The following is a 23859-nucleotide window of genomic DNA, read 5'->3' as shown; positions in this document are numbered from 1 at the left end:
CCGAACGTGCGAGCCATGGCCATGGCAATTGCACACAACTCTTGCCCATGGCAATTGCCGCTCGCTTCCCAGAGACCGGCCAAGCAGACCGGCCAAGCAGACCGGCCAAGCAGACCGGCCAAGCAGACCGGCCAAGCAGACCGGCCAAGGACTTCCCAGACCGCCGAGCTCGCTTCGGCTGTTTGGTCCCTGTCGTTTCCCCGCCTCGATTCCTCCGCACCCGGCATTCACCCGCCATTCCTGCACGCCGATTTGGTGACCAGCGACAGCAAGCCATGACAACACCGCTGATTGCCATGGCGGCCTGGCTGCCGAGTGTTAAGTGTTGTGGAGTGTTGTAGAGTGTGGTGGTCAACAGCATGACACTCCAACACAACAGCCAGCTCCAACACAACAGTCACTGCTCCAACACATCAGCACCAATGCAGCATGTCGATACAGCACGGCGGCCCTCCCAGACCCGCTCCCAGACCCGCCCGCTGCTCGAGGCCATCGGCGCCGATATAAAATCGCCTTCTCTCGCCTGCATCTGGCCGGCATCGCTCTTCCTCGAAGCACTTCCGGCCATCCGAGCACCAGCAGCCAACGCGAGCACCTTTCCTCCACCCACATCCATCGCCATCTGGCTTGCCTCTGCCGCCGACCCAGATCCCCTCTGCCTTCTGCACCGATCCCACCGTCGCCACCGTCACCACCGCCATGGCCAGCCCCGTCCCCAACTGGACCCAAGACGAGATTGCCACCAACCGTGCGTTCTTCTATGAACAGACCACCGAGTTCCGGAAGACCTGGTATCCCCTCGTCCCCTCCAACGAGCTGCTCACCACGCAGCCAACGGCCCTGCGCCTGCTGGAGGAGCCACTTGTTCTCTATCGCGACCCACAGACCAACCAGCCGGTTGTCTTTGCCGACAAGTGTGCCCACCGCAGCGCCCCGCTGAGTGTCGGCCGGATCATGGACGGCAAGCTCGAGTGCCGATATCACGGCTGGCAATACGACACTGACGGCAAGGTCTCGCATATCCCGAGCCTGCTCAAGGACCGCTCGATCCCAGCCAACGCCAAGGTGCAGACGTATCCGGCACACGAGGCCGACGGATGGGTTTGGGTGAGTCTGCAACGAGTGATGGCGATGTGGTGATGTGGTGATGTGGTGATGTGATGGTGTGGTGATGGTGTGGTGTGGTGTCGTCCATCGCATCCACGCCGCCATGAGATGGCTCCTGATCTTCTGATGCAGACACCGCCCCGAGTTTGCTCATCATTCATCATCTCATCATCTCACCATCTCATTATCGCATCATTCATCATCTCATCATCTCACCATCTCATCATCTCACCATCTCATCATCTCACCATCTCATCATCTCACTATCTCATTATCTCATCATCTCATCATCTCGTCATTCATCATCGTGTTCGGACCGGGGTTGCTTCCAGGTCTGGCCAGGCACGCTCGAGGATATGCAAGACGTACCCAAGCCAAAGCTCTATCATCCATGGGGCGGCGATCTCAAGGCGATCTCGGGATATGTCGATCTCGATATCGATCATAGCCTGCTTCTGGAAAACTTCTTGGACCCTTCGCATGTGGGTGCTTGAGCCGCGGCGGTGGTGCTTCCAGCACATGGCTTGATGGCTCTGTCTGTGCTGTTGCATGGTTCCGGCCGTGGACCCTGGTCCTGCCGTCTCTGCCGACAACGCACTGGTCACTTTGGGTCCGGCGAAATGGTGTCAGTCTGATGGTCTGATGGTTTGGGCTGCTGCTCATTGGTTCACCATGCTCGACGCTGATCAATTGACCCCGACACAGCTTCCGTTCACCCACGACACGACGATTGGCAACCGCAAGCTTGCCAGCGCCATGACGATCGACTGTCAGTTCCATGGCAAGTTCATCCGGGGTCTTCAGGTCAACCCGGACTGCCCTGAGAATATAACTGCGGAGTTTGAATTCCATCCGCCCATTTTGGTGACTCTCAAGCTGATATCAACAAACGACTCCAAAAGCGATCAGGCAAGTGCCCATTGGTGCCAACGATGATACACCATGTGCTCCTTGCGACCATCTCAAGCACCTCATTCTTGGTAGTATCACTCACTCTTTGTTTTCAATCGAACAGAGCCTCTACTGCATCCCGACACGGAAGGGCCACTGTCGATTCATTTACGAACAGCGTCTGAGCTTTTTCGACACGGTATTTCGAATTCCCGTGGTCGGTAGCCTTGTTGGTTGGTACTTTCCGGGATTCATCAAAAAAATCTTGATGGAAGACTATGCGATGCTGACTGGCCAGCAGGAGCGCCTTGCCATGGGGGCCAACGCCATGAACTCGCCCGTTGCGGCTGACTTGATGATCAAGACGTACCGCAACTGGTGGAGAAAGGCCATGAAGAAGAACCCGTGGTTCAAGGGCTACAGCGACGACATCGAGGACATTGTCCTCGGCGACTGCCACCACTCGTGTGCCAGCGCCGAGACCAAGGCCGTGCCTGCGACCTTGAGCGGGGATGAGTAGCGGTGCTTGATGGTTTACATCGCACTGGCAATCCTCATATGTTGTATCAGTAAACGGGAGATGTGATGAGTTGTGTCAGATACCCAAGTTCCAGCACGAATATATTCAATGGAAACGGAAGCTTATCGTCGAATGACACGGCACAATCTATTGTCATTCTGGCACTCCGTCGCTTTTGACTGAATATGCATCCGAACTGCTCCTCGTTCGTGTTCCGACATCTTTCATGGGCATTCCGCTTCTCGTGCACAGCGATCAGACCAACGAATCGCAGCACAGGCCGCTCGCAGATCTGGAGCACGAGTACATCGCGTATATATTCACATATACCTTCCGGACGCACTATCCAGTCATTTCGCGTTCGATTTGCTTGATCTTGTCGCGGAACCATTTTTCCAGCCGGACAGCACATTTGTAATATGTGGTTCCTTCGTTGTTGTACATTTTGCAGTTGTCGAATATTTTGTTCACGTCGTTGATAAAAACCTCAAGGGATGAATAGTGATCGCCTTCAACTTGTTCGCTGAGTGTGCGCAAGTCTGGCGATACAACAGTATCAGTAGCCTGTCAGAGCAGCAATTCACAGTTGTAACGCCGGCTTGAGACGGCGACCAAGCGGACCAGCGTCAACATCGTAACCATACCCATGGGCTCCTTGATGACCTCGTAGTAGTCCGGAACGCCTTGGACGGGCTCGAGAAATGGCCAGGCTTGCGCGTGTCCCTGTGTGCCGACAGGCCAACAGTTTTAGAAGAGAGCTCGGACAGCTCGAAGACCCCAGCCAGTCACACAGCGCCGTCAAAGTCTGCTCTATAATGTGCCAGTCGCCGATATGGTGCACGCTTGCTGCATCATTCGAGTTGGAGGACATGCATGGGCGATCAGTCACTGACCTCCAGCTCCATCACCAACTTCTTGAGAACCGTGTACAGCGGCGACCGAGGCGGTGCTTGCTTTTGAACGCTGTGACGGTGAATCGAACGCGAGTCAGTAGATATCTCAGTCACAGCCCCAAAGCCTCCAACGCTTCTTGGAGTATGTCGCGCAGTTGACGGTTGATGTCGCAATGTCGCAATGTCGCAATGTCGCAATGTCGCAATGTCGCAATATCGCTCAAGTGCGCCAGCGACGGAATCATTACCGAGTCCCGATATCCGGTGTCCAGCCTGCCTCCTCTGCAGATGTGTCGTCGATCGCGCGTGGGCGATACGTGTTAATGTTAGTATACGACTGCCATGCAAGTCCGACAGCCATGAATGCTTCGCAGCAGGCGATACATGCTTATTCCAGGAATAGAGGCAATGTCGATTGCCGCTGCGTCGTTCTTGAAAACATCCAGGCCCGGATGCACGATATGTGACGAGGAAGCTTCTTTGATCTTTTTCATCACATCCTAATGGCAATGCAGATGAGATGCAGCACTGAATGTAGCAGGGGTCCTTGCACAAGCCAGCCGACACTCTTCGATGAGAACAGATACTCACACTTCGTTGCTGCCGGATTATTGAAGATGCTTCCAAATATACCACTTTTGGCAGCATGGTGCACTACATGGGGCAGAGTATCAGTCCGTTGACGCGGAAGATGCTGCCATGCAATTTTGTAGACACGTCACGAGTGCGGTTTGTTTCTGTACCTGCATGATGGTTCCTCCTTCGTAATCCTGGACCACCGTGGAACATGGGGTTATCTATCAGTGCACTACCCTGCAGCCACTGCGTACCATACAGCGGATGCCGGCAAGGCGACAACCCACTTTGATGTAGCCGACCCATTGATGTTTGTCCAGTGTAATATCGGTAGTAAAGCCCTATGTGAAGCAGCAAGCGGATGGGTCTCACGTTAGCCGGGTGTATGTGTTCCTGGACATTCGTTCAACTCAATTCAGGCCTGGATCACAAACCTGCTTCTTGAAGTAGCCTATGGCATAGTTGTCAGCATATGTCAGGAAGTGCTCAATGTCGTATGATTTGCGCACAGCATCCTTGACGTGGCTCATGAGACGAGACCCGTATCCCTTGAAGGATCCCAGTTCAAACATATAGGTTAGCGCGGCGCCGACTATGACCGAGGCAGAGCAATCATGAGTGCCCACGGGTCGATTCTGTGGGTCGACTTTCTGAGAGAGCACTGTGCAATGGCTTTGCAGAGCCTTGCGGGCGATCGGGCGGATTCCATCCCACTAACCTTGACTTGCTCAGTCGAAGAAATGGCACAAAACACAATTTCAGCAAATCGGCGCGAGTTGAACGGTCGGAAAGTGATTCCTCCGAGTACCTTCATCGGCTTTCGGACGACAGCCATGCTCGAATGGTGCCTACAAGTAACGTTGCAGGTGGGTCAGCTGGCACTCTGGCTGTTGGTTATGGCACTGAGGATGGTCCGGTCCGAGGTATTATGATAGGAGACAGCGATTCCAATACTATCGATTTGTGCTCCTCATCATATAAATGCCAGTGCTCGGCAGGAAACGATGCGCTCCCGAGGGCAGAAATACCCACCGATCGTAAACGAGCCGCGCGATGTACTCCTTGGGCATCTTGGGGAGCTGCTTCTGGAAAATGTTTTTCAGTCCTGTCAGGAGGATCATCGACTCGTCCGAGCCGTCGTTGCCGACGATCCGAAACTCGACTTGACCGTCTTGCTCCTCGATGAAGGCCGGCTTAGTCTTCTTCGACGCCTCCTGCAGCCAAAGAGTAGTGAGCTTTGGTTCCGATGGACTGTAGAATTACTGCATTCAAGACACAGGGCAGATGGGTTTTGGAATTGGTGCGCCAATGCTCTACTTCTCCTTGGCTTCTGCGGCGCTATGGGATCGCATCGTCTGAGGGACATGAGGGTCCGCGGCAACTTACCGACTCGGCATCGGCATCGGCTCCTTCGGCGGCTGCAGCGCCATTGAGTGGAGAGCGTGAGCTTTGCATCAGCATCGCTCACGAGGACCCATAGAGGGGCCCTCTTGGTTACGACGACAGCCTGGCCGATCGGACTGCAGATCTGCTGTCTCCACGACGATCCCGAAAGATTGGGTCGATCCGCACCACCCACCTTGGGGAACTTGCGCATGCGCTTCCGCTCCGTCTGTTTCCTCATGGGCTTTCTCGTCGACATCTTCATCTTCCTGCGACTTGGGTTTCAGCGGTACTTTTGCGGGCTCGGGCAGAATGTGGTCAACCTCCATGAGCGATGCGGAGTCAAGTTCCATTGCCGAAGCATCTTCGTCGCCATCGTCGCCGCCCGTTGCCTGCTCGGACTCGTCGTTGAGATCTTCCTCATGCTCAGCCCTGTGGCTGGCTTCAAGCTCGATCTCGCCTTCTGTTTCCCCGTCAGGCTCGCCTTCGCCGTCAACATCGCCGCCGTCGGGCTCGGCCTCGGCCTCGGCTTCGTCATCGTCGTCGTCGTCGTCCTGTTCCTCATCATCGTCTTCGTCTTCATCATACTCGTCGTCATCGTCCTCTGCATCGACATAATCCTCGTCTTCATTGTCGTCGCCCTCGTCCGGTATATGATTTATGTTGACCGAAATGGTCGCAGCCATTTCCTCGGCGGCTTTGTCGCTGGGCTGCAGGTGCAGGAGCTTGTCGTCGTCAAAGCTGTATTCGCCCATCTCTGTGTCTTTGATCTCGAGAGACAACAGGTTTCCGGAGGAGGCCTCCATCATCAGACTGTTATCGATGGAGGTGTGGCTCGGATCGCCCATCGGCTCAAAGTCCGAGACAAGACGGGAGGGCGTCTCATCGGACGAGAAAAGGTCGCCTCCGTCAAACATGGCTCAGACGAGTGAGTGTCGTTTCGCCAGACAGGAAGAGGGGTTGCTGGTGGCAGCAGAAGAGTGGAAGAGTGCAGGAACCAAGAGAGGAATTGTGAGCTGGAGACGAACCAACGGCTTGGCGAGCTGGCTCTCCAGGTGCTGTCTATGCAAGGGCTCTGAGAGGGAGGGCTGGATGAGATCGGGCGGGGATGGTTGCTGGATGACCAGAGAGGTTCGACAATAGCCCGGCGGGGCTGGAGATTTGGGCCTGGCGCGGGGCGACAGAGGGCGACAGAGGGCGGCGCCAATGGCTATGGCTCTGGCTATGGCTCTGGCTCTGGCTCTGGCTCTGGCTTTCACACCAACACTCGCCCAACCAATTGTGATCAACAACCAAATGATTTGCTGTCTCGGGTGGTGGCCATGACCACTCGCTCCACACTTGACTTTTGCATCGCTGCACTGCACTGCGATGCACTGCGGTGCGCGCACTCATCCACACCCTGAGAAAAGCTGCACCATCTCCAGTGTGTTCAAGAGCACCATGATCACTATGTGCAGGGCAAATGTACGGGCTGGAGACGAGAGAGCGACCCGCGGTCTTCACTCAGCGGTTGCCAAAGCATTCCGTGTTTTCTCCATATGGCTTTGTTGGACGCAGGCTTTCAAAAAACCACATGTTCGATTGAAATGGGACAGCATCCCGTTTGCTATGGATAAAGTGCACTATGAGGCGACTACCAGAGACAGGCGCCAGACGAGTGGCAAAGTAGTCGCAGGGCACAAATACTTCTTGGCCCCCCCCCACCAAAGTCAAGCAGAGCCAAGCAGAGTGCCAAAACCGAGGGCATGGGACAACCCCAAGCACCCCGCATCCTCTCAACCCACCAAGTGGCGCTAGATGTAGGAGATGTGGTCATAGTCCCGCGATCCATGGAGGACCAGGGCCGCCAGGGCCTCCTTGATGAACTCGTGCAGGACCAGACAGTTCTTGACAAACTCTTCCTCCAGGTCTGGAACGTGTGTCGAGCCGCCCAGTGTTCGCCGTCGGCTCTTCTTCTGGAGCCGGCCGTTCAGCATATCCGTCTTGGTCTTTTCCAGAGAAAACTCAAAATCCGACAGGACCGTGGCCTTATCCTCGGCCTCCTTCAGTAGCTTCACAAAGATCGTGTAGAGTGAGGTTTGCTGCGAATCGACCAAAATGTCGGCGCTGTACAGGTACATGTAGAGCAGCGGCTGGGGCATGGTCACCAGCTGCGAAAAGACGCCAGTGACGGCCAGGTTGATCTCGTACGAGTGTGAAAAGAAGTTGGTGAGCTTGTCCATGAATTTGCGGAGCGTCGGATCGCGGCTGAGCTCGATCATTTGCTCGCGAGCCTTGGCATCCAGCACCGACGTTTTGGAAATGGGACCAAAGGCCGACACCGGGCGGCTGTCTCGGTGGCGCGCCGTGGGTAGCGAGGATGTTCTGGGCTGGTGTGGCAGAAACGCGGCCGCCCGAGCGGTCAGCAGCTTCTGGTTGTGGGTGGCGAGGGCCTGCTGGGCATCCTCTAGATAGGCCTGCAGAGTGGTGCGGATGTCTGTTTGATCGGGGTACTCCTCCTGCGGGATAAGGGCGAAATACCGGCTGACAATGTTCAGATGCTGGTGGATGTCCATTGAGAGATTGAGATGGTCGGGTTGTTTGATCTCAATGAAGCCCTGGGTTAGCTTCTTGTAGGGCAACTTCTCGATGATGCGGTACAGGCAGTGGCGACTGTGATAGGCGAGCATGGTGTGGATCAAGCGCAGGGCCGCCACCGAGACATCCTCGGAGAGCGAGCCGATCTTGGAGACAACAATGTCGCGCATGTGCAGCTTGAGGTCACTGCCGGCGGCTGCCGCAGGCGAGGGCTGTTGGAGGTCGTCGTGGTCGTCGTCGTCATCGTCGCCCCGCAGCAGGAAGCGACAGAACAGGTTCGAGAGCTGATCCTCTCTGATGACCTTCATCATCTCATGCAGATAAAACAGGCATGAATGCGCGCTTCCGTCAAAGTCAGAGGCGTTGAGGACAGAGGCATGGACGATGTTGTCAAGGAAGGAGAGCTTGAGGTAGTCGAGGATGGCAACAGTGATGACCCGACTGGGGCACTTGATCAGGATCTCCTGGACAAACTCAAGCAGATCTAGGAAGGCGTTCAGATCGTTCTTGAAGGACTCGAACTCGTAGCTGGAGGTGCTCGAGGCCTTTGGGGGGATCTGCTGGGGCAGCTGGCTGAAGAGACCGCCGAGACCGGCAACGACGATGGTCGACAGGTCGCTCTGCGCAATGTAATGCTGCAGCTCGCCCGTGGCCAGCTCCAGGATAAACAGACAAGCTGTTCGAGCGACGTCGGCTCGCTTGTCGTCCATGTGAATGAAGCGCAAAAGTTGCTCGAAGAGGAGGAATCGGTAATCGCTCGAGAGCTGGGCAGGAGCAGCCACGACGACCATGGGGTCCTCCTCCTGCTTGCCCTTTTCGATGGACTCGATCGTGACGTTCTTTGGGGCAAAGTCCTTGGTAAAGAAGATGTTGAGCAGGTGCGGGGACTCGCGGATCTTGGACGCGATGTTGAACTCGAGGTCCAGCATGTCTTCGTCAAACTCGATGCCTTTCTGGAGCGAATACCACCTCATCAGCAAGAGGACGGGTCCGTGGAACGCCTTCTGGATCAGGTACTTGGAATCAATCAAGCTGACCAGCGTCGACATGAACCGAATGACCTCTGAGCGGTAGCCCTTGGGCACATCGGCCTCAGACATGCGCACGAGGCTGCCAAAGATGTCGTTGTTGATGCAGTACTCGGTGCAGCAGCCGGCGTCGAGGTCGCTTTCCTGGTTGGGGTCGGCCGCCTGTTCATTGACCAGGAGATCGCCGATTTGCTGCAGGGACACGGGTATGTCGGTGTTTTGGATGTCTCGGGGCCACGACAACGAGGCCTCAAAGTCTTCGGTGATGGATTCGTAGCATTTCTTGAGTTTGCCGAGGCTGTAGGCGTTTGTGCGGGAGGCAATGTTGTTGACCACGGAGGTCTTCCAGCGACTGAAGAGCTCGTTCATACCGCCGGGAGGTGGGGCTGGGAGGGGAGCGCGAGCAAGCCTGGACACAGCAGAGGCCAAAGGGAACAGGGCAGCGGCAGCGGGGCAGCAGAGGGGAGCAGGACAGAGCCAGAGGGCAGAGCCAGAAGGCAGCAGGACAGGAGGGGAGATGCAAGGCGAGCAGCCGCCACAGCCGCAGCGAGGAGCACGCCCAATGGTATTTCCTTCTTGGGAGCACACGCCAGCCACCCTCTGGCCGGCCAAGCCCTAGGGCTGTGGGCGTGCTGTGCGACCCCTATGAACTGGACCGATGGAAGGTCGGTCGCCGAGGTGTTGGAGTCTTGGATTGACTGCACGGGACGGACTCACTCCATACATCCCTGCTCGCGCTGGACACCCGGATATGATCCGTGTTTGTCCGAATGAAACGATGTGTCTCATTGTTTCTTCAACACGCTCTGCGGTCGAACGACAAATGCCCAGCGGACACGACAAACCCGTCGGGAGTATCCCTTGCCAAACACACAAACGGCTGTCCAAACGATGCGAGGCATTTATTTTGCGCAGAGAGCGGGGGGAGGGAATGGCTGCGGATGCACTCGCTGGTGCAGTTTACGAGTTGGAGATTTCCATTTGGATGTTCCTGGAGATAATAAGAGCGCGCAGCAGCCATGGGGTTGGCGGAGCGATCACAGAGACGCAGGCAGAGTAAGTGCAAGGTTTGTCATTGCTGTCTCGCCAGTCCACCCCGATGCCGGCCTCATCGCGGAACCAGCTGCTCGCACATCATCCTCCACCACTTGCCTGTGAACATAGCACAGAAAGTCGACATAGTTCATCGCATCGTGGTTCTTGTCCTCGACCATCATGTTAGCGAACTCGGCCTCGAGGAACGGGTCCATGTTCTGGCGGACGATTTGGAGCTGCATGAACCGCGCACGGCTGGACTGGACAAAGACAATCGCCTCGTGCAGTTTGCGGGACGTGTCGTTATCCAGACGGGGCAGCTCCCTCTGTCAGGAGGGTAAACCGAGCAGCACGGATTGTTCTCGTTAGCAACCATCTTCGCCGACAGAGGAGTACATTGGGAGGTGCGACCATGAAGCGCAGCCACAGCCAAGCGCTGAAGCATACCAGTCTGATGTCGATGTTTGCCAGCGAGTCGATTCCAAAGACGTCCTTCAGGAACGCGGGAGAGATGTTGCTGCCGAGCCAGATCATCATCTGCTGGCCGTTTTCTACAGCGCCGATGGGAAGGGAGGGTCAGAAAGACCAGGTTCCGGGGCAATCTACCCAGCACTCTTGCAACCCAAATTAGCCTGGCCGGTCGTCCGACACAAGCATACGAAACTCACCAACGAGATATGCCCCAGTGCTCTCGAGGCGCTCGAGGGAGACACGGATGCCAGGAGGGAGAACAAAGCGTCGGCCAGGCTGGAAGACGTTCTGCAACGAATGGTCGACAAAGTCAGTCTGCGTGCTGCTATCGGGTTCATGTGCGCCAGCATCCTTCGCAAGCGTATCGCTCGGTGAAGCTGCTTACCTCATGCAGTCCCTGGTGGATCGCAAACATGCGCGGGTAGAAGAAAGGTGCCGTTTCCGCGAGGCCCATTGATCGCAAAGCCTTCATATGATGCACACGCAAGTCGGTCGACATATCAGGTCCTGATGAAGCAAGAGTCAAAGTCAACACACTGGTACGTCTGTGAAAAAAGGCACAGGAAAGCTGACCGCACATTGACTCACCACCGCGGAAAGCCTGTGTCTTGAGCAGCGTGAGCGCATACAGCGGGTAGAGCTTGAAGGACTCGGGAAGGATAAGCTGCGAGTCAGGAGAACGACCACCACGGCAGAGACGATAAGACGGTTAGCCCAACACGAATGCCAGCCCAGTCTGCATAAAGCGCTCAACACCCGCGCTGCATCTGTACCTGGCCGGCAGCCGTCGAGGATGCACAGTGCTTGCGATATGCCGACAGGATCTTGACGCACTTCTCAGTCAGCTGGTCACGAACAGCCTTGAGAGTTGTGTGCATACACTGCGCAACAGCTGAAGGAGATTGTCGGAAACGGGTATGAAATGAGACCCGTTGTTGCAAGGATCGAGAGGTGCAGAAACAACAGCTTTGGAGGCGAGCGTAGCACGGAATAAATCCACCTACCGGCCTTGGCTAGATAGTTGAGGGTCGTGTCCATTTCCGCAAACCGGAACACGTTTCCGAGGATCGTCGTGTTCGGGACCGAGATGTTGTGGATGCGAAGTCGCCGCTCGCCAAAGACATTGGTGTACAGCAGGGCGCACTGGAACGAGCTTTCAACCTTCTCATCGAGCTTGCCGTCATGCTTGATGAGCACGCCAATCGACTTTTCCGAGTCGATGCCAGCCAGCTCGACATCCGTGGCGTTCTTCATATAAAAGTTGCCAAAGTAGTCGACGAGCTTGAGTCCTGTTGGTGGGTTGCGCACCGGCGGGCGAGTCGCAATCGACATTAGCACCGCAGGACGCAAGCCTTGTGTAGACGCCCACGATGCACTGGAGCATTTCACATGCGTCGCAACAGCCCGCACACTGCACGCATTGCCCACCATTCGAGCATCGGATCCTTAGCAGGGCATCGTAGGCAAACGAGCGTAGCAGGTTACGCTTGAGATCATTGCCGAACTTGAGACCATCGCGGGCCGCCTCAAAGTTGTGGTAGCTGTAGGTATCGCCACCAGTGAGTGACGACAGAGTGCCTGCAGAGCGCATGGTGATATGGCAGCCGATTAGCAAGCGCCAGCGAGGCAGCAGAGATTCCAAAAGCCATGCTCTCCGGCCTTGATAATAACGTACTGAGCGTGGCCACGTCGATGTAGGCGTGCGGGAAGAGGTAGAAATCGACATTGATGCCGGCCGTCGCGCAGTCCTGCCCCATTTTCTTCCAGAAGTACTCCTGTGGCTCGTACAGCTGGCGCTCTTTGTCGGTTCCAAGAACACGGGCTTCTTCGCGAACCTTGAGGGCGCCTGGGCCGAAGGTGGGAAGGCAGGTTTGGAAGATCGAGAGCTTGCCGCCGGTTTTTTTCTGAGGTCGGTCCGTATTTGTGTCAGCATCCGTCGTGCCGGGTCTGGCTTACATCCCCAACTGTGACAAATACCAGATACGGGCCAGAATCCGACCAAGAGAAAGCGTCATACCAGAGCCAAGAACGCAGCCTGGATGGCTGCTCCGGTGGCGGTCTCGGCCAAGCGAGATGGCTGGAAGAGCGACGGCAGAGAGTCCAGGAGGGCTTCGATGGGGCGTCTAGCAATCATCGAGGCGCAAAGTAAGCAGCATATTCACCGCAAAGCCAGCCATTCCTTGTCGTCCAAACGTGAGAGTGACAGAGCAGTACCTCGACTCGTTGGGATCCACCAAGAAGCCATCGTTCAGAGGCACAAAGATCTCGTTGATATCGGGGACAACAAGCATTTGCGGGTGATCAAGGTTGGCCTGGAGACAAGCACGGGTGAGAGGTTGGGCTTCGGGCAATCCATAAGCGTTGCATCCACACTCGGAAGCAGCATGCAGCAGGGCGGCCTTCTCGATAGAGTGTAGCATAGTGACTACCGCACACATGCGGGTGTATCGAGTGATAAGTGTTATACACACCTTCAGATTGTAAAAATGCACAGAGCGGTCGAAGGTGAGGAATCCCACTTTGGTGCCTGGCGGGAGACCGCGGCGACCGCTGACGACCCCCACCGGTGGCTCTCCATATAGCAGCTCCTTGATGGACTGGGCGCACCGGGCCAAAAGACCGCTGGAGTGCGAGCTCCAGCTGACGTCGATCGCAAAGACATAAGAAAGCGGTACCGGCGGGCGAGCAATGTAGTCCTGCAAATCACAGCAGCGAGGTAGCGCAGATTCTTCGGTTAGTCGACCAGGATTCGGCCAGAATGAGAGTGTACCACCGGCAAAATCCAGAGAATACTGTCCATCGCCGTCCGGATGCCCAAACAGAGCACAATAAGCGTGAGGGTGTCAGATCGGCCATGCCCACCTTGGAGGCCGTGAACTCGACACTGCCGTATCGAAGCTCTGGGCGCTGAGCTAGATCAACCCGGCGTCCCATCATGTCCAAGTTGCTGAAGTATTCGGCGGGCACTAGAAGCGGTACAGCAGGCGGGCGTTAACTGGTGAAGCACAGTAGTAACAGCGGCGCATATTATACAGGCAGCAGCGCGTGAATCGGGAGGGGAGAAGAGCAAATTCGTGCCACATGCCCAACAAAATCAACGGTCAACAAGAATGGCAAGGCTTACCTTCGGTTTCAAAGGTACACAGATTGCAAACGAACTTTCGGCCGCCCTCGATGAACTTGCAGAAGGGATTGATATAGGCCATGCAGCGCTTGCAGCGGACAGGTCCGGCCTCGCCACAGTCAACCACTGGAATGGGCATCTCGACGGGCGAAAAATCGACCATGGGCTGGACGATCAGGCCCAGCGGCAGACTCGACATGTTTTGAAGCTCGTCGCTGCAGGGGAGATTGTAGGTTGTGAGGCGGATGGCCCTCGGGTTGCAGTTGCCTGGATAGAGGGAGTGAGCCAGCCCATGTGAGACGGGGAAAGGATTAGTGGATGACACAAGTCAGCGATATACTTCGGCTCGGGGTACCAAAGTAAAAGATCGTCCGGGTAAGGAATGTGGCTGCAAACCGAGTCACGGAACCATGTGTAGAGCTTAACGGAGATGTAGCGAGCCGTCACTCCAGTGTCGCGCGGACTCCTCTGTCCATGTTCGACACCCAAAGCACACCTTCGTCGATCGCCCCAAACTGGGTACTAGGCAGCGGGGGCACGGTCTTGGAGAGCGTCAGATATGGCTTGTCGGCATATGCCTCCTGGTCAGCCTCTTGAACGACAACAGGACTCGGGATCTGGTTTGGATCGATGCGAGACCGGGAGGCAGGAGCGGCTCCGTTGGCATGCGGTTGTGCGCCGGACTGGGTCGGAAGCATTGGCTGTTTGGGGGTGTAGGACGCTCCAGGGAAGGGCCCAGAGCCCTGGAAGAACGGGGGAGGCTGGCTCTGGGTGTGAGACTGGGCATGGGGATGAGAGGGATGAGCCTGGGGCTGGGGCCCGGGTTCGTTCATGGAGAGTGGTCGGGGATAGCCGCCCCCTGGAGCACCCGCCGGATGGCCAGGGCTGGGAGCGGGGGGTTGTCCGGGTGTAAATCCAGGAGCAGCTGCCTGGCCTTCATTCTCTGCGTAAACGCGCTTGTGCTTGGGCTTTCCTGAGGCTGGGGGTGGGATCTGCGGGGTGAGGTTCATGGCGCCAAACTGGGGTGCAAGTTGCTCAACGGGAGAAGAGACAGGGTGGTGACTGAGCGGCCCAGCTCCAGGGGGGTGTGGACCTCCAGGCTGGATGATGGGCGGTCGGCCGAGTTGAGGAAAACCCGGAGGGCGACCGACAGGCCCAGAAAAGGGGCTCGACGACTGTCCCGGATGACCATGCGGAGCAAACTGGCCAGGCGGGGGTGTCGGACCCGACTGGGGTGGAACCGATCCAGGTCTATGGGGCTGATTGACAGGATGAGGCGCTCCAGGATGAGGCGCTCCAGGATGTTGGGGGGCAGGACCCATTGCTGGATGGGCAGCGGGATTCGGAGGTTGGCCGGGGTAAGGGCTGCCAGGACCGCCGGGGAAGGGGCGAACAGATGGTGCGGGAGGACGGGAGCTGGACAGGGTCGGAGTCGAAGCTGGCAGATTTGGATTCGACGACGACGGTGCAAGAGGCCGAGGGGGCTGTCCTGGGAGACTGGGTGATGGGAATGCCGGCGAGCCTATGGCCGATCCAGGTCGCTGGAGATGAGGCGGCCGGATGCTGGGACTGGCGGAGTTCGATCCAGGATGGCTATTTGGGTTGGAGAGAGGGCCGCCGGGAGGGTGGAACGGCGGGCGAGCAGGATTTTGGCCGGGAACGAACGGGGGGCGCTGGGCCGGGTTTGGGCTGAAGGTGCCAGGCGGCGGGTTCTGGCCAGGGAAGGGCTGCTGGGGCTGCGAGGGTGGCCGACTGGCAAAGGACGGCGGGGGCTGCGACATGATTCCGGTATCAGGCAGGCAATATCTTGGGCGTGCAGTCCGGCATGCAGGATGGCAGCAAGGGTCGACGGTCGAGCGAGCACGATGATACGGCCGACAGAGGAGCGGGTTGGCAGGGTAAGTATCGTGCAATCGGCCCCAGAAAACAGCAATCGGCAGGCAAACACGGATCTGGTGCAGCTTGGAGGTCGTTCCCGGAAGCCATCTACTGGCTCGCACGCTCCCTGGGCCGCAAATGCGCGGAGCAATGCATCGCGGCTGTCCAAGGCAGCCGATTACGACGGTACCTTTCGAGGTTGGGATCGAGTATAGGAGCCGGTCAGGCTTGTTTAAAAGGACGCAGGGGGGATAGTCGGCTGCATGCAGCGACCCAGTCCGATCAGATGGCGGCGCTGGCGTGGACGTGGGCGACGGGAATGCAGGCCGACAGCAGAGCAGATGGCCGAGTGGGTAGCTGAGTGGGCTTGCTTTCGATGGACCAGCCCGGACGAGGCTTCAAGATGCCGAGACAAGGCGAGTTTCGCACCGAGATTCGCACCGAGATTCCTGTTGGGCCAGGCGGCCGCTGAGTCAGCAGCGCGGCCGGCTCCAGCCCGGCTCCAGCCCGGATCCAGCCGCTCACGTGCGGCTGAGTTGGGTGTCTTTTTTTTTGGGAGCTGCGCGCGACAAAGACACCAGCGACGCTCTCGCACCAGCACCGGCTCGCCAAGCGACATCCAGACTGCACCAGCACCAGCACCAGAACCAGCACCACACCAGCACCGGCGAGAATGGGCAAGGACTCAAAAAAGAGATCGGGCGTGCGCCACGACCCGCTGCATGTGCAGATCGAGAAGGATACCACCGTGGAGCTGCACAAGCCCTGGCGGAGCAAGAAGCCGGCCCAGGGCACCAAGAGCAGCGCCGCCGATGACATGGATGAGGATCAGCCGATGATGGTCGACCAGAAGACCTCGAAGCGCATCTTGGACGTCATCAAGAAGCAGCAGGATGAAATGGAGATGGAGGAGCGGACAACCAGCCGCCGACCCGGTCCGCCGAAAGGGTAGGCATCGCTCCTGATGCTTGCAGCAGACAGCTACCCGACTTCAAATATGGCTCGTCAAGCGTCCCCTGGCACAGGCCCATGCGGATGCCCGGTGCGGCTGTGTTGCAGCCATATCCTGTGCTGCCGTGTTCGGCTCATATAGGCAGTGGACCCATGCAGCGATGCCGATGCAACGACTCATACTGCTGGTGCTGGGGATGGAAATGTTGTCTGCCGCGGCTCCAATGTCCTGACCGACCGTATCGCATGTCTTCTCGACTCCCAGCCAAGTCTCCAAGCCCGTCCTTGCCAGCCACGAATCGGACGAGGAAGAGGAAGACGAGGATCTCGATGAGGACTTCCCAGAGCTGGATGGACTCGAGGAAATCGTAAGTTGCTGCCATTGAAGCAGAACGGGGTGGGAGTGGCGCCGATATGTCTTGCAGCAGCCACGCATGCACGATCGAACATCGAACCGGGATATGGCTTTGCGCTATCGAGTCGCCCAGTGCCAGATTTGACTTGCGGATGGCATAGTAACCCGCAGACATTGTGTATTCCGGCAGGAAATCAACGAGGAGGAACAGACTCTGATGGAAAAGTTTATGAACAGGAACCCGAGAAAGCAGATGAACCTGTCCGATCTGATTATGAGCAAGATCGAGGCTGCCAACCAGGGTGCGTGGACGGTTGTTGGTTTGCATGGACGCGGAGGAGCCACCGGCGGAATAGTCATGCTCATCCAGAATTGCATACCGGTGCACAGGCGCGGCCCCAGACGACGAGGACCAAGCACCAGTTCCTCCCGGCTTGAATCCCAAGGTCATTGAAGTCTATACCAAGTGGGTATACGGCTGCCGCTCGCCACCCTCTGCTGCCACCTCTACCGTATGCAGGAAAGGATGTTGACCGCGGCCGCGACTTTTTTCAGAGTTGGCTTACTGATGAGCCGATACAAGTCCGGCAAGGTTCCCAAGACCTTCAAAATCATCCCCTCTCTCGCGAACTGGGAGGAGATCCTGTACCTGACATCGCCCGAGAGCTGGACACCTCATGCCGTCTACCAAGCCACTCGCATCTTCACGTCGAACCTGAAGGCCAAGATGGCCCAAAGGTACGTCGGTATACAGGCGTGAGGAGACCAGGCGCCGCCGATGTCATTTAGTCCCGGTCGGTCGGCAGCCGTCACGTTGTCGATGCTACGATGCGTCCCTGTCTAATCGATTGGTCGCACTATGGGGTCCAATGGTGCAGATTCTTCTCGCTGGTTTTGCTGGACCGTGTCCGCGAAGACATTGCCGAGACCAAGAAGCTCAACTATCACCTGTATTTGTCGCTCAAGAAGGCCCTCTACAAGCCCGCGGCGTTTTTCAAGGGCCTGATGCTGCCCTTGTGTGAGGTGGGCTGCAGGAACTCCGGTTGAGCGCAGTTCACGAGCCGTTTATGCGTTGCGCCTGAGAATCATGTGCTGACCCTTCCGTTTCCCGACTCTGGTGTTGCGCACTCACGTATGGCTATGGGATCTGTGTCGCCATCTTGTCCCCGGCTTCTCGATCGCTTTGGGATCGCCGGGCAGTCTGGCAACTGCACTCTCCGCGAAGCAGCCATCATCGGCAGTGTTCTGACCAAAGTCAGTGTGCCGATGCTTCACTCTGCTGCGGCCCTGCTCAAACTGGCGGAAATGGACTACACCGGTATGCGATCGCTGTGGACGGACCCCAGTCCCATGCGCGGCAGCATCTCTTCATCTATCCGCACAAACGTGTCGGCTCGCATCCTGCCACTCATTGGCATATTCATGTGTCCATGGTCTCTCCTGAGCTGACATTCGGCGTCACTGTTGTTCCTCTTTGTCCGGCCACCGATCCACCAGGTCCAAACAGCCTGTTTATCCGCGTCCTGCTGGACAAGAAATATGCGCTCCCTTTCAAGGTCGTCGACGCTCTTGTTTTCCACTTCCTGCGGTTCCGAAATGACCAGCGTCAGATGCCCGTTCTGTGGCATCAGTCGCTACTGATCTTTTCGCAGCGCTACAAGGAGGATATCACTCAGGAGCAGAAGGAGGCGCTCTTGGACCTGCTCAAATACAAGTCGCACGAAGGCATCACTCCCGAGATCCGTAGAGAACTGCAGAACTCGACCTGCCGAGGCGACAAAGTGGACGACATCGACATGACCGAGGCCCTGATGGATATGTAGACCGAGCCGCGACCGAGCCGCGACCGAGCCGCGACCGAGCTGCGACCGAGATGTATACACCGATGGCCAGGTTTTCTGCGTGTCCGAAAGAGCGACCACGTCGGTCCTGAAATATAGTTTGTAACCGAGCATTTGTGAGGCCACAGCTTTGCTCCAGCGGTTGGATCCTGGCCGTGAGCAACGGAGTATCGACGGGAAACTGTCCCAGCACCACCAGCCGCTTGTCAGGCAGGCTCGTCATATCCCCGACCCGCCAGTTTCCCACAGGGCCCGCGCTTCTTGGCGCCAGAAACACCGATGCGAACGGGAAGCGTTGGATGGATCGTGAGCAAATGCTTGCTCTTTGCTCCATATCCACACCACGTTGGTCTCGTCTTGATGTCATCAGCACGCCCTAGCCGTACATCGGTATCCGGCAGACCCTCTCGGGCGCACGAAGAGCCAAAGCATCTCGGCCAGGGCCCAGAGGCAACCAAGGCCCAGCCGCCGGAGGACCTCTCGGCTTCACGGCCGCACAGCGCCCTGCCTTCGCGGCGTCCAAGTATCGACCGCGGCCGCAAGAGTCAGATCGAGCGAGATCCAAGCAGCGCGCGGCTTTCGACAACGGGCAGCATGGCAGCAGCCACAACGACGGCGGTGGCCGAGGCACGGATGCGGCCGCCAGAGGGTTCGATCGCTCGTGCGAGCCACTCCAGCCGACGAACGAGTGTCGTCCGAGAGGACAGTGCAGCCGGAATGCAGGCCCGCAACCCTCAACAGCCAGCTCCGGCGCCTGTGCAGCGATCGCCAAGCCTGTTATCGCCAGGGATTCAGAGAGAAGGATCGGTTTATTCGCAGCGGTCGTCTCGCGGCGGGCGGGCCGACTCGCTATCCTCGGTGGAGCGGTCTGATATCAAGTCGACGCCTGGTCAGTGATGTCGGAAGAATGCATGAATGGAGATTTCATGCACATTACCCATTTCAGCAAACACACTTCTCCCGATAACACTCCCACACACTGATTTGTTTCATCGTTCGCGCACATGGCATTATCTAACCATGCCATATTCGTGTTGGCCAATAGCCAGCCGTGCCGAAGCAGGCCGCCTGGCTCCACAGGCCGAGGCCCAGAAAAAGCCCGTCAAGCGAAGCGTGAGCATCTCATCCAAGGTGTCGACCAGGCGATCTGAGGTCTGTTGAGGGCACGCTGCCTTGGAAGAATATGCGATTGCACGCATCACCCTCCATTGCGGCTATGAGAAAACACAATCTCGCTTCCATTCGCCAGCCTATGCGTCCAGCCAGCGCAACCGACTGTCGTCATATCGATGGGGCGGCTGTTTTCTCACGACCGCGGTTACCTCACCGATTCATCAACCACGATTTGCTGCCAATACGTGACTTTGGCCCGGACTGAAATCTTCTGTATGGAACATGGGCTTCGTCGCCGACATTGACAGAAATTCGTCGTGGCGCTCTATGACTATACTGGCGACACGGACGAGGAGCTCAACTTTTACACCAACGATGTCTTTCGGGTCATCAACGATGACAATCCAGACTGGTGGTGGGTGTTTCCGCATGATCCGCTGCCGCCTCTCGGACCTCCCGATATGTCTATTGCGTGGATGTTGAGCCGTTGAGCCGTTGAGCCGTTGAGCTGGGCAACTGGTTGGATTAGCGTATCGCGTGAACCGACCAACTCGATCCCTACGATGATCCAGGTTTGTACAGTTCATCGGCGAACCGCCGCGCGAGGGCTATATTCCCTCAAACTATGTCGAAATCAAAGAGTACTACGGCAGCCAGACAGACGAAAACGAGAGAAGACCAACGCTGTCACATCGGAAGGGACGCCCAAGAGCAGACTCGGATGAATCCAGAAGCTGCACTGACGACGACGGCGGCGGCGGTGAAGGGGACGGTAGCGATAACAATTATGGCACTGATGGCGGTGGAGACGACGATGACGATGGTGGTGACGTCAGTGATTCCGATAGTCGCGGTGACGGCAGAGACAGTAAGTCTGGGGTTGGGATCGTGGACTGGTTTGCTGGCTGACTGTCGCATGCAGGTTAGCAGACAAGTATCTGACTACTTGATAATCATGCGCTTGTCGTCGCTCAACCTATACCCACTCGGCTTGACCGAATCTCGGAACGCACTGATCTTTGGTCGTGACAGATCGGCGGCATCGTGCTCGTTTGAGTCGAGACGCACCCATCAAACTCAAGGCAAAGGGCAGAATGCCTCGATCAAGCGGTCGTAGTAACCAACCGACATCTACAAACGATCGTGCCGAGCCACAGCGGCCAAAGGTTCGGAAACGACCGAACAGGCCGACAGCGACCAAGCAGCATGACGACTTGAGGATGTACGGACCGCTACCTCAGGGCTTTCGTCACTCGACCCTGTTTCGCCTCTACGGCGAGGGTAGGTGTCTGTGAGGCGGGGGCCGTGTGAACCGTCGACAACATATCACATTCCCACGGCTGTGGAGTGTCGAAGCTGCACAATGCCTGGTGTCGACCCTCACGAGGCAGAATGCGGGGCTGATACGCTGGAGCCGTTTGTCAACCAGGCATCGGGCATTCTTCAGACTACCTCTATCCGGACTATGAGGAATCGGGACTGGGATTCTGCGACATCTTCTATGACTTCAAGAAGAGCCGAGTAAGACAAAGCTGCATCGGGCTTCTGGAGGCCACTGGATTGGGATTGGGATTGGGATTGAAAGGCGTAGACGGCCCAGAGCCCTCTGACGTTGGGCATATCTATCGGGGTTGGGTGGTCCGCCAGTCCTCTCCAGCTAGACTGCATGTTGATGGTTCGTGCGCTGCTGACGCACAGATGCATTCATGTGTTTGATGGGCACAGATCCGCCGGCGTTTGGTGAAGTGCACCATCGCATTCAGTCTCATGGAGGCCCGCAACGTGCCTTTGCCTGGCCCCGGCGTTACCATCCTTGGGCGGCATGTCCGGCTGTCTCTCTTTGACAAGACCGATGTGCTCAGCAACATTCATTGCGTGCCGGCCAGCTTCAATCCCGAGTTTGGAGACGCCTGGAAGTTCACCACCAAGGTATCGGCGCCTGCACGTCTTGCTCATGTGGCTTCATCAATCGACATTGATATCCTTGGCCTGCAAAGTGTAGCATAGCGTTTGGTCGATGATTTCGATTGGGAGCGAGCGGGCTGGCCCCCTCCCCCATGGAATTGAGAACCCGTGCGAATCAATCTGCCCTTGCTGACGCCGGCCATCCGGCACCGTATCCATCTCGCCGACAGCCCTCCCTCCTGTTCCCCAAGGACGACGAGAACACATGCTTTCTGAGGGTCAACGACGTCGACATTCGGCTGTGCATTTTGTTTGAGCTCTGTTTGGTGGTTGTCAAGCCAGGGGCGACCAAGAACCCGTATGCCCCGCGCGATGGTGCGTTGATTGTCGGGCATGCTGTCTTGTGAGGTGGATTCATGGAGGCGTCAAGCCAGCTTGCCAGTTTGCCGACTCCTGACAGAGTAAGCATGTGTTCTGATGGCTCCGATGACATGCACTTGTCCATTGCTTGTCAGATATACATGAAATCAGCTGCGGATGGGGCCTCCTCCCGCTCTACACATCCGACGGCGGGCCGATCGACAACCGCACTTATGACATCAAGCTCTATGGAGGCACGCCCTTTGACGAAGACGTGAACAGCCTCGACTCGGCCGAGCCCAAAGGTTCGTTTGGCAAGCGATGAATGGCATAGAGGCGTGGATGTGTGTGGAACTGCTGTCTGATCCTGGGAAACTGAAGTGCCCCCCTGGTGATGCACCCAACAGGATTCTTCTCGCGGCTCCTGAGTCCGAACCGAATGCCGAGGCTGGTGATTCGTGTGTGGAAGCTGGGCAAGTCGGTGATGACGAAACTCAAGTAAGGGACAGGAGAGATGGCTGGAAACAGGTGGTGCACATGGAATCCTGTCGATGTGGAGGAGGTGACGAGCAGGGCCGCATTGGCGCTGTCACCTCTTCCACCCGCCAGCCGACGTATGGACGATTGTCGGGACGAGGGCGGGGAAGGTAACTGCTCTCTCTCTCTCCCTTGGACTGTTGCCAACCCACTGTTTAGCGAGCTGCCCGATGTCATGATCGGCAGCCTGGCGGCTGTTCCTGTCTTGGCCGCCTACCGCGAGCTCCTGGCCAACCATATCTACGTCCAGAAGGAAACAGCACAGAGGGCGTCGGTGCTGGGACCTAGTGCCGAAGCGGCGTTGGCACTGCTGCCCAAGCTCGTTGAGCAACATGATGTCCTGCTGATGCTGGTTCATCTGTGGGAGAAGAAGCTGCAATCGTTGACCAGAGACGAGAAGGTACGAGCGAGGAAGGTGCCATTGCGGGCGGGTAGATACGAGCTGAGTTGCTTCTGGAGTTCTTGGTGACTTCCACAACAAGTGTTATACTGCGATTGTTCCGCCGCAAGTGGTCCCAGCCGCTCATCCGCGCAACGACGGCACTGCGTCTGTTTCCTAGAAATCCTTCCGGATTCTCAAGGCCAAGTTCACGGAATGCGTCCTTGCGCTATGGCCACTCAGCTGCATCCACGAAGTCCCCGAGTATGTCTCTGGCGACGACGACCGCACCCATGTAAGTGCTGCTGCCGCTGCCGCCGCCATTTGGGGCATTGATCCGGCCTGGCCTGGTGTGTGAGCCAAGATTCGCTATGGACGAGGCCTCGAGTTCTGCCACTGACGCATCTGCCAACAGCTGCGCCAGGTGTTTCTGGCCAAGTGGAGGGAGGTCGGGCCGATGGAGTCGCTGACCCGCAACCCAGAGCGGTTCACATACGAGCCCTTCCACACGGACGAGTCCGAGCTGGATCTGCTCAACCCCGATCTGCGATTCGTCTATTAGGCCACACGAAATATACGATACAAGGCACTGTGGCCATTGTCGGTAGCCACCATCGGATGTGCTGGAAGCTGCGAGGGGCGATGGCAGCCACCCAGTGTGTTGGATGGACGGATGGATGAATGGATGAATGGGTGGAGGGACGAATGGATGAATGGAGGGATTGATATTGGCGCACAGTCGATCCCCAGCCTCCACCACCCACCGGGTTCCACGACTGCGGGCAATCCCGCAGATAGGAAACAGCGACGGGGAAGGGCGGGAGGGACAGACGCGACTCGCTCGTCCTGACCAACCAAGGCCGAGAGACCAGGGACGAAGCCTCCGCCACCGAAAACCAAAGCCAAAGCCAAAGCCAAAGCCGTCTCGCTCG

The 23859-nt window shown here is 57.3% G+C and overlaps 6 protein-coding genes across 6 annotated transcripts; 3 read left to right on the top strand and 3 right to left on the bottom strand.

Moving 5' to 3' along the window:
* Positions 1-699: 699 nt before the first annotated feature.
* On the top strand, positions 700-2518 carry BJ171DRAFT_580296 (Rieske [2Fe-2S] iron-sulfur domain-containing protein; the record flags this gene model as incomplete). Its single annotated transcript, XM_053114034.1, has 4 exons — positions 700-1107; positions 1440-1589; positions 1813-1971; positions 2123-2518. The coding sequence occupies 4 exons, from the start codon at positions 700-702 to the stop codon at positions 2516-2518; spliced, it is 1113 nt and encodes a 370-aa protein (XP_052968301.1).
* Positions 2519-2689: 171 nt separating this feature from the next.
* Positions 2690-6552, bottom strand: BJ171DRAFT_43394 (uncharacterized protein). Its single transcript, XM_053107935.1, has 13 exons — positions 5567-6552; positions 5374-5405; positions 5020-5201; positions 4706-4835; positions 4422-4535; positions 4275-4328; positions 4155-4181; positions 4003-4065; positions 3800-3911; positions 3660-3693; positions 3412-3481; positions 3163-3241; positions 2690-3057 (listed from the first exon to the last, which is right to left on the bottom strand). Exons 1-13 carry the CDS (start codon positions 6285-6287, stop codon positions 2861-2863), a joined length of 1815 nt encoding a protein of 604 aa, XP_052968300.1. The 5' UTR covers positions 6288-6552; the 3' UTR covers positions 2690-2860.
* A 525-nt stretch (positions 6553-7077) lies between these two features.
* BJ171DRAFT_499130 (Retinoic acid induced 16-like protein-domain-containing protein) lies at positions 7078-9505 on the bottom strand. Its single transcript, XM_053110444.1, has one exon. The coding sequence runs from the start codon at positions 9345-9347 to the stop codon at positions 7167-7169; it is 2181 nt and encodes a 726-aa protein (XP_052968299.1). The 5' UTR covers positions 9348-9505; the 3' UTR covers positions 7078-7166.
* Positions 9506-10015: 510 nt separating this feature from the next.
* On the bottom strand, positions 10016-14306 carry BJ171DRAFT_422304 (Sec23/Sec24 trunk domain-containing protein; the record flags this gene model as incomplete). The annotated part of the gene is made up of 15 exons (XM_053107543.1): positions 10016-10339; positions 10461-10564; positions 10682-10772; positions 10870-10991; positions 11073-11148; positions 11258-11376; positions 11489-11773; positions 11913-12062; positions 12160-12388; positions 12502-12607; positions 12699-12796; positions 12956-13180; positions 13347-13450; positions 13609-13875; positions 14105-14306. The coding sequence occupies 15 exons, from the start codon at positions 14304-14306 to the stop codon at positions 10016-10018; spliced, it is 2502 nt and encodes an 833-aa protein (XP_052968298.1).
* A 1770-nt stretch (positions 14307-16076) lies between these two features.
* On the top strand, positions 16077-18659 carry BJ171DRAFT_457819 (Bystin-domain-containing protein). Its single transcript, XM_053108362.1, has 8 exons — positions 16077-16434; positions 16703-16805; positions 16983-17094; positions 17183-17258; positions 17348-17530; positions 17671-17815; positions 17993-18110; positions 18290-18659. Exons 1-8 carry the CDS (start codon positions 16160-16162, stop codon positions 18613-18615), a joined length of 1338 nt encoding a protein of 445 aa, XP_052968297.1. The 5' UTR covers positions 16077-16159; the 3' UTR covers positions 18616-18659.
* Positions 18660-19150: 491 nt separating this feature from the next.
* BJ171DRAFT_597882 (uncharacterized protein) lies at positions 19151-23608 on the top strand. Its single transcript, XM_053114788.1, has 13 exons — positions 19151-19522; positions 19679-19785; positions 20055-20161; positions 20319-20614; positions 20779-21027; positions 21176-21267; positions 21472-21675; positions 21882-22026; positions 22167-22316; positions 22419-22509; positions 22708-22948; positions 23109-23222; positions 23343-23608. Exons 1-13 carry the CDS (start codon positions 19228-19230, stop codon positions 23487-23489), a joined length of 2238 nt encoding a protein of 745 aa, XP_052968296.1. The 5' UTR covers positions 19151-19227; the 3' UTR covers positions 23490-23608.
* The last annotated feature ends 251 nt before the right edge of the window (positions 23609-23859 follow it).

This window comes from Polychytrium aggregatum, assembly GCF_025602895.1.
Source record: "Polychytrium aggregatum strain JEL109 chromosome Unknown BJ171scaffold_12, whole genome shotgun sequence".
NCBI lineage: Eukaryota > Fungi > Chytridiomycota > Chytridiomycetes > Polychytriales > Polychytrium > Polychytrium aggregatum.
The sequence above is the reverse complement of the archived record's forward strand: the minus strand, read 5'-3'. Positions and strand labels throughout refer to the sequence as shown.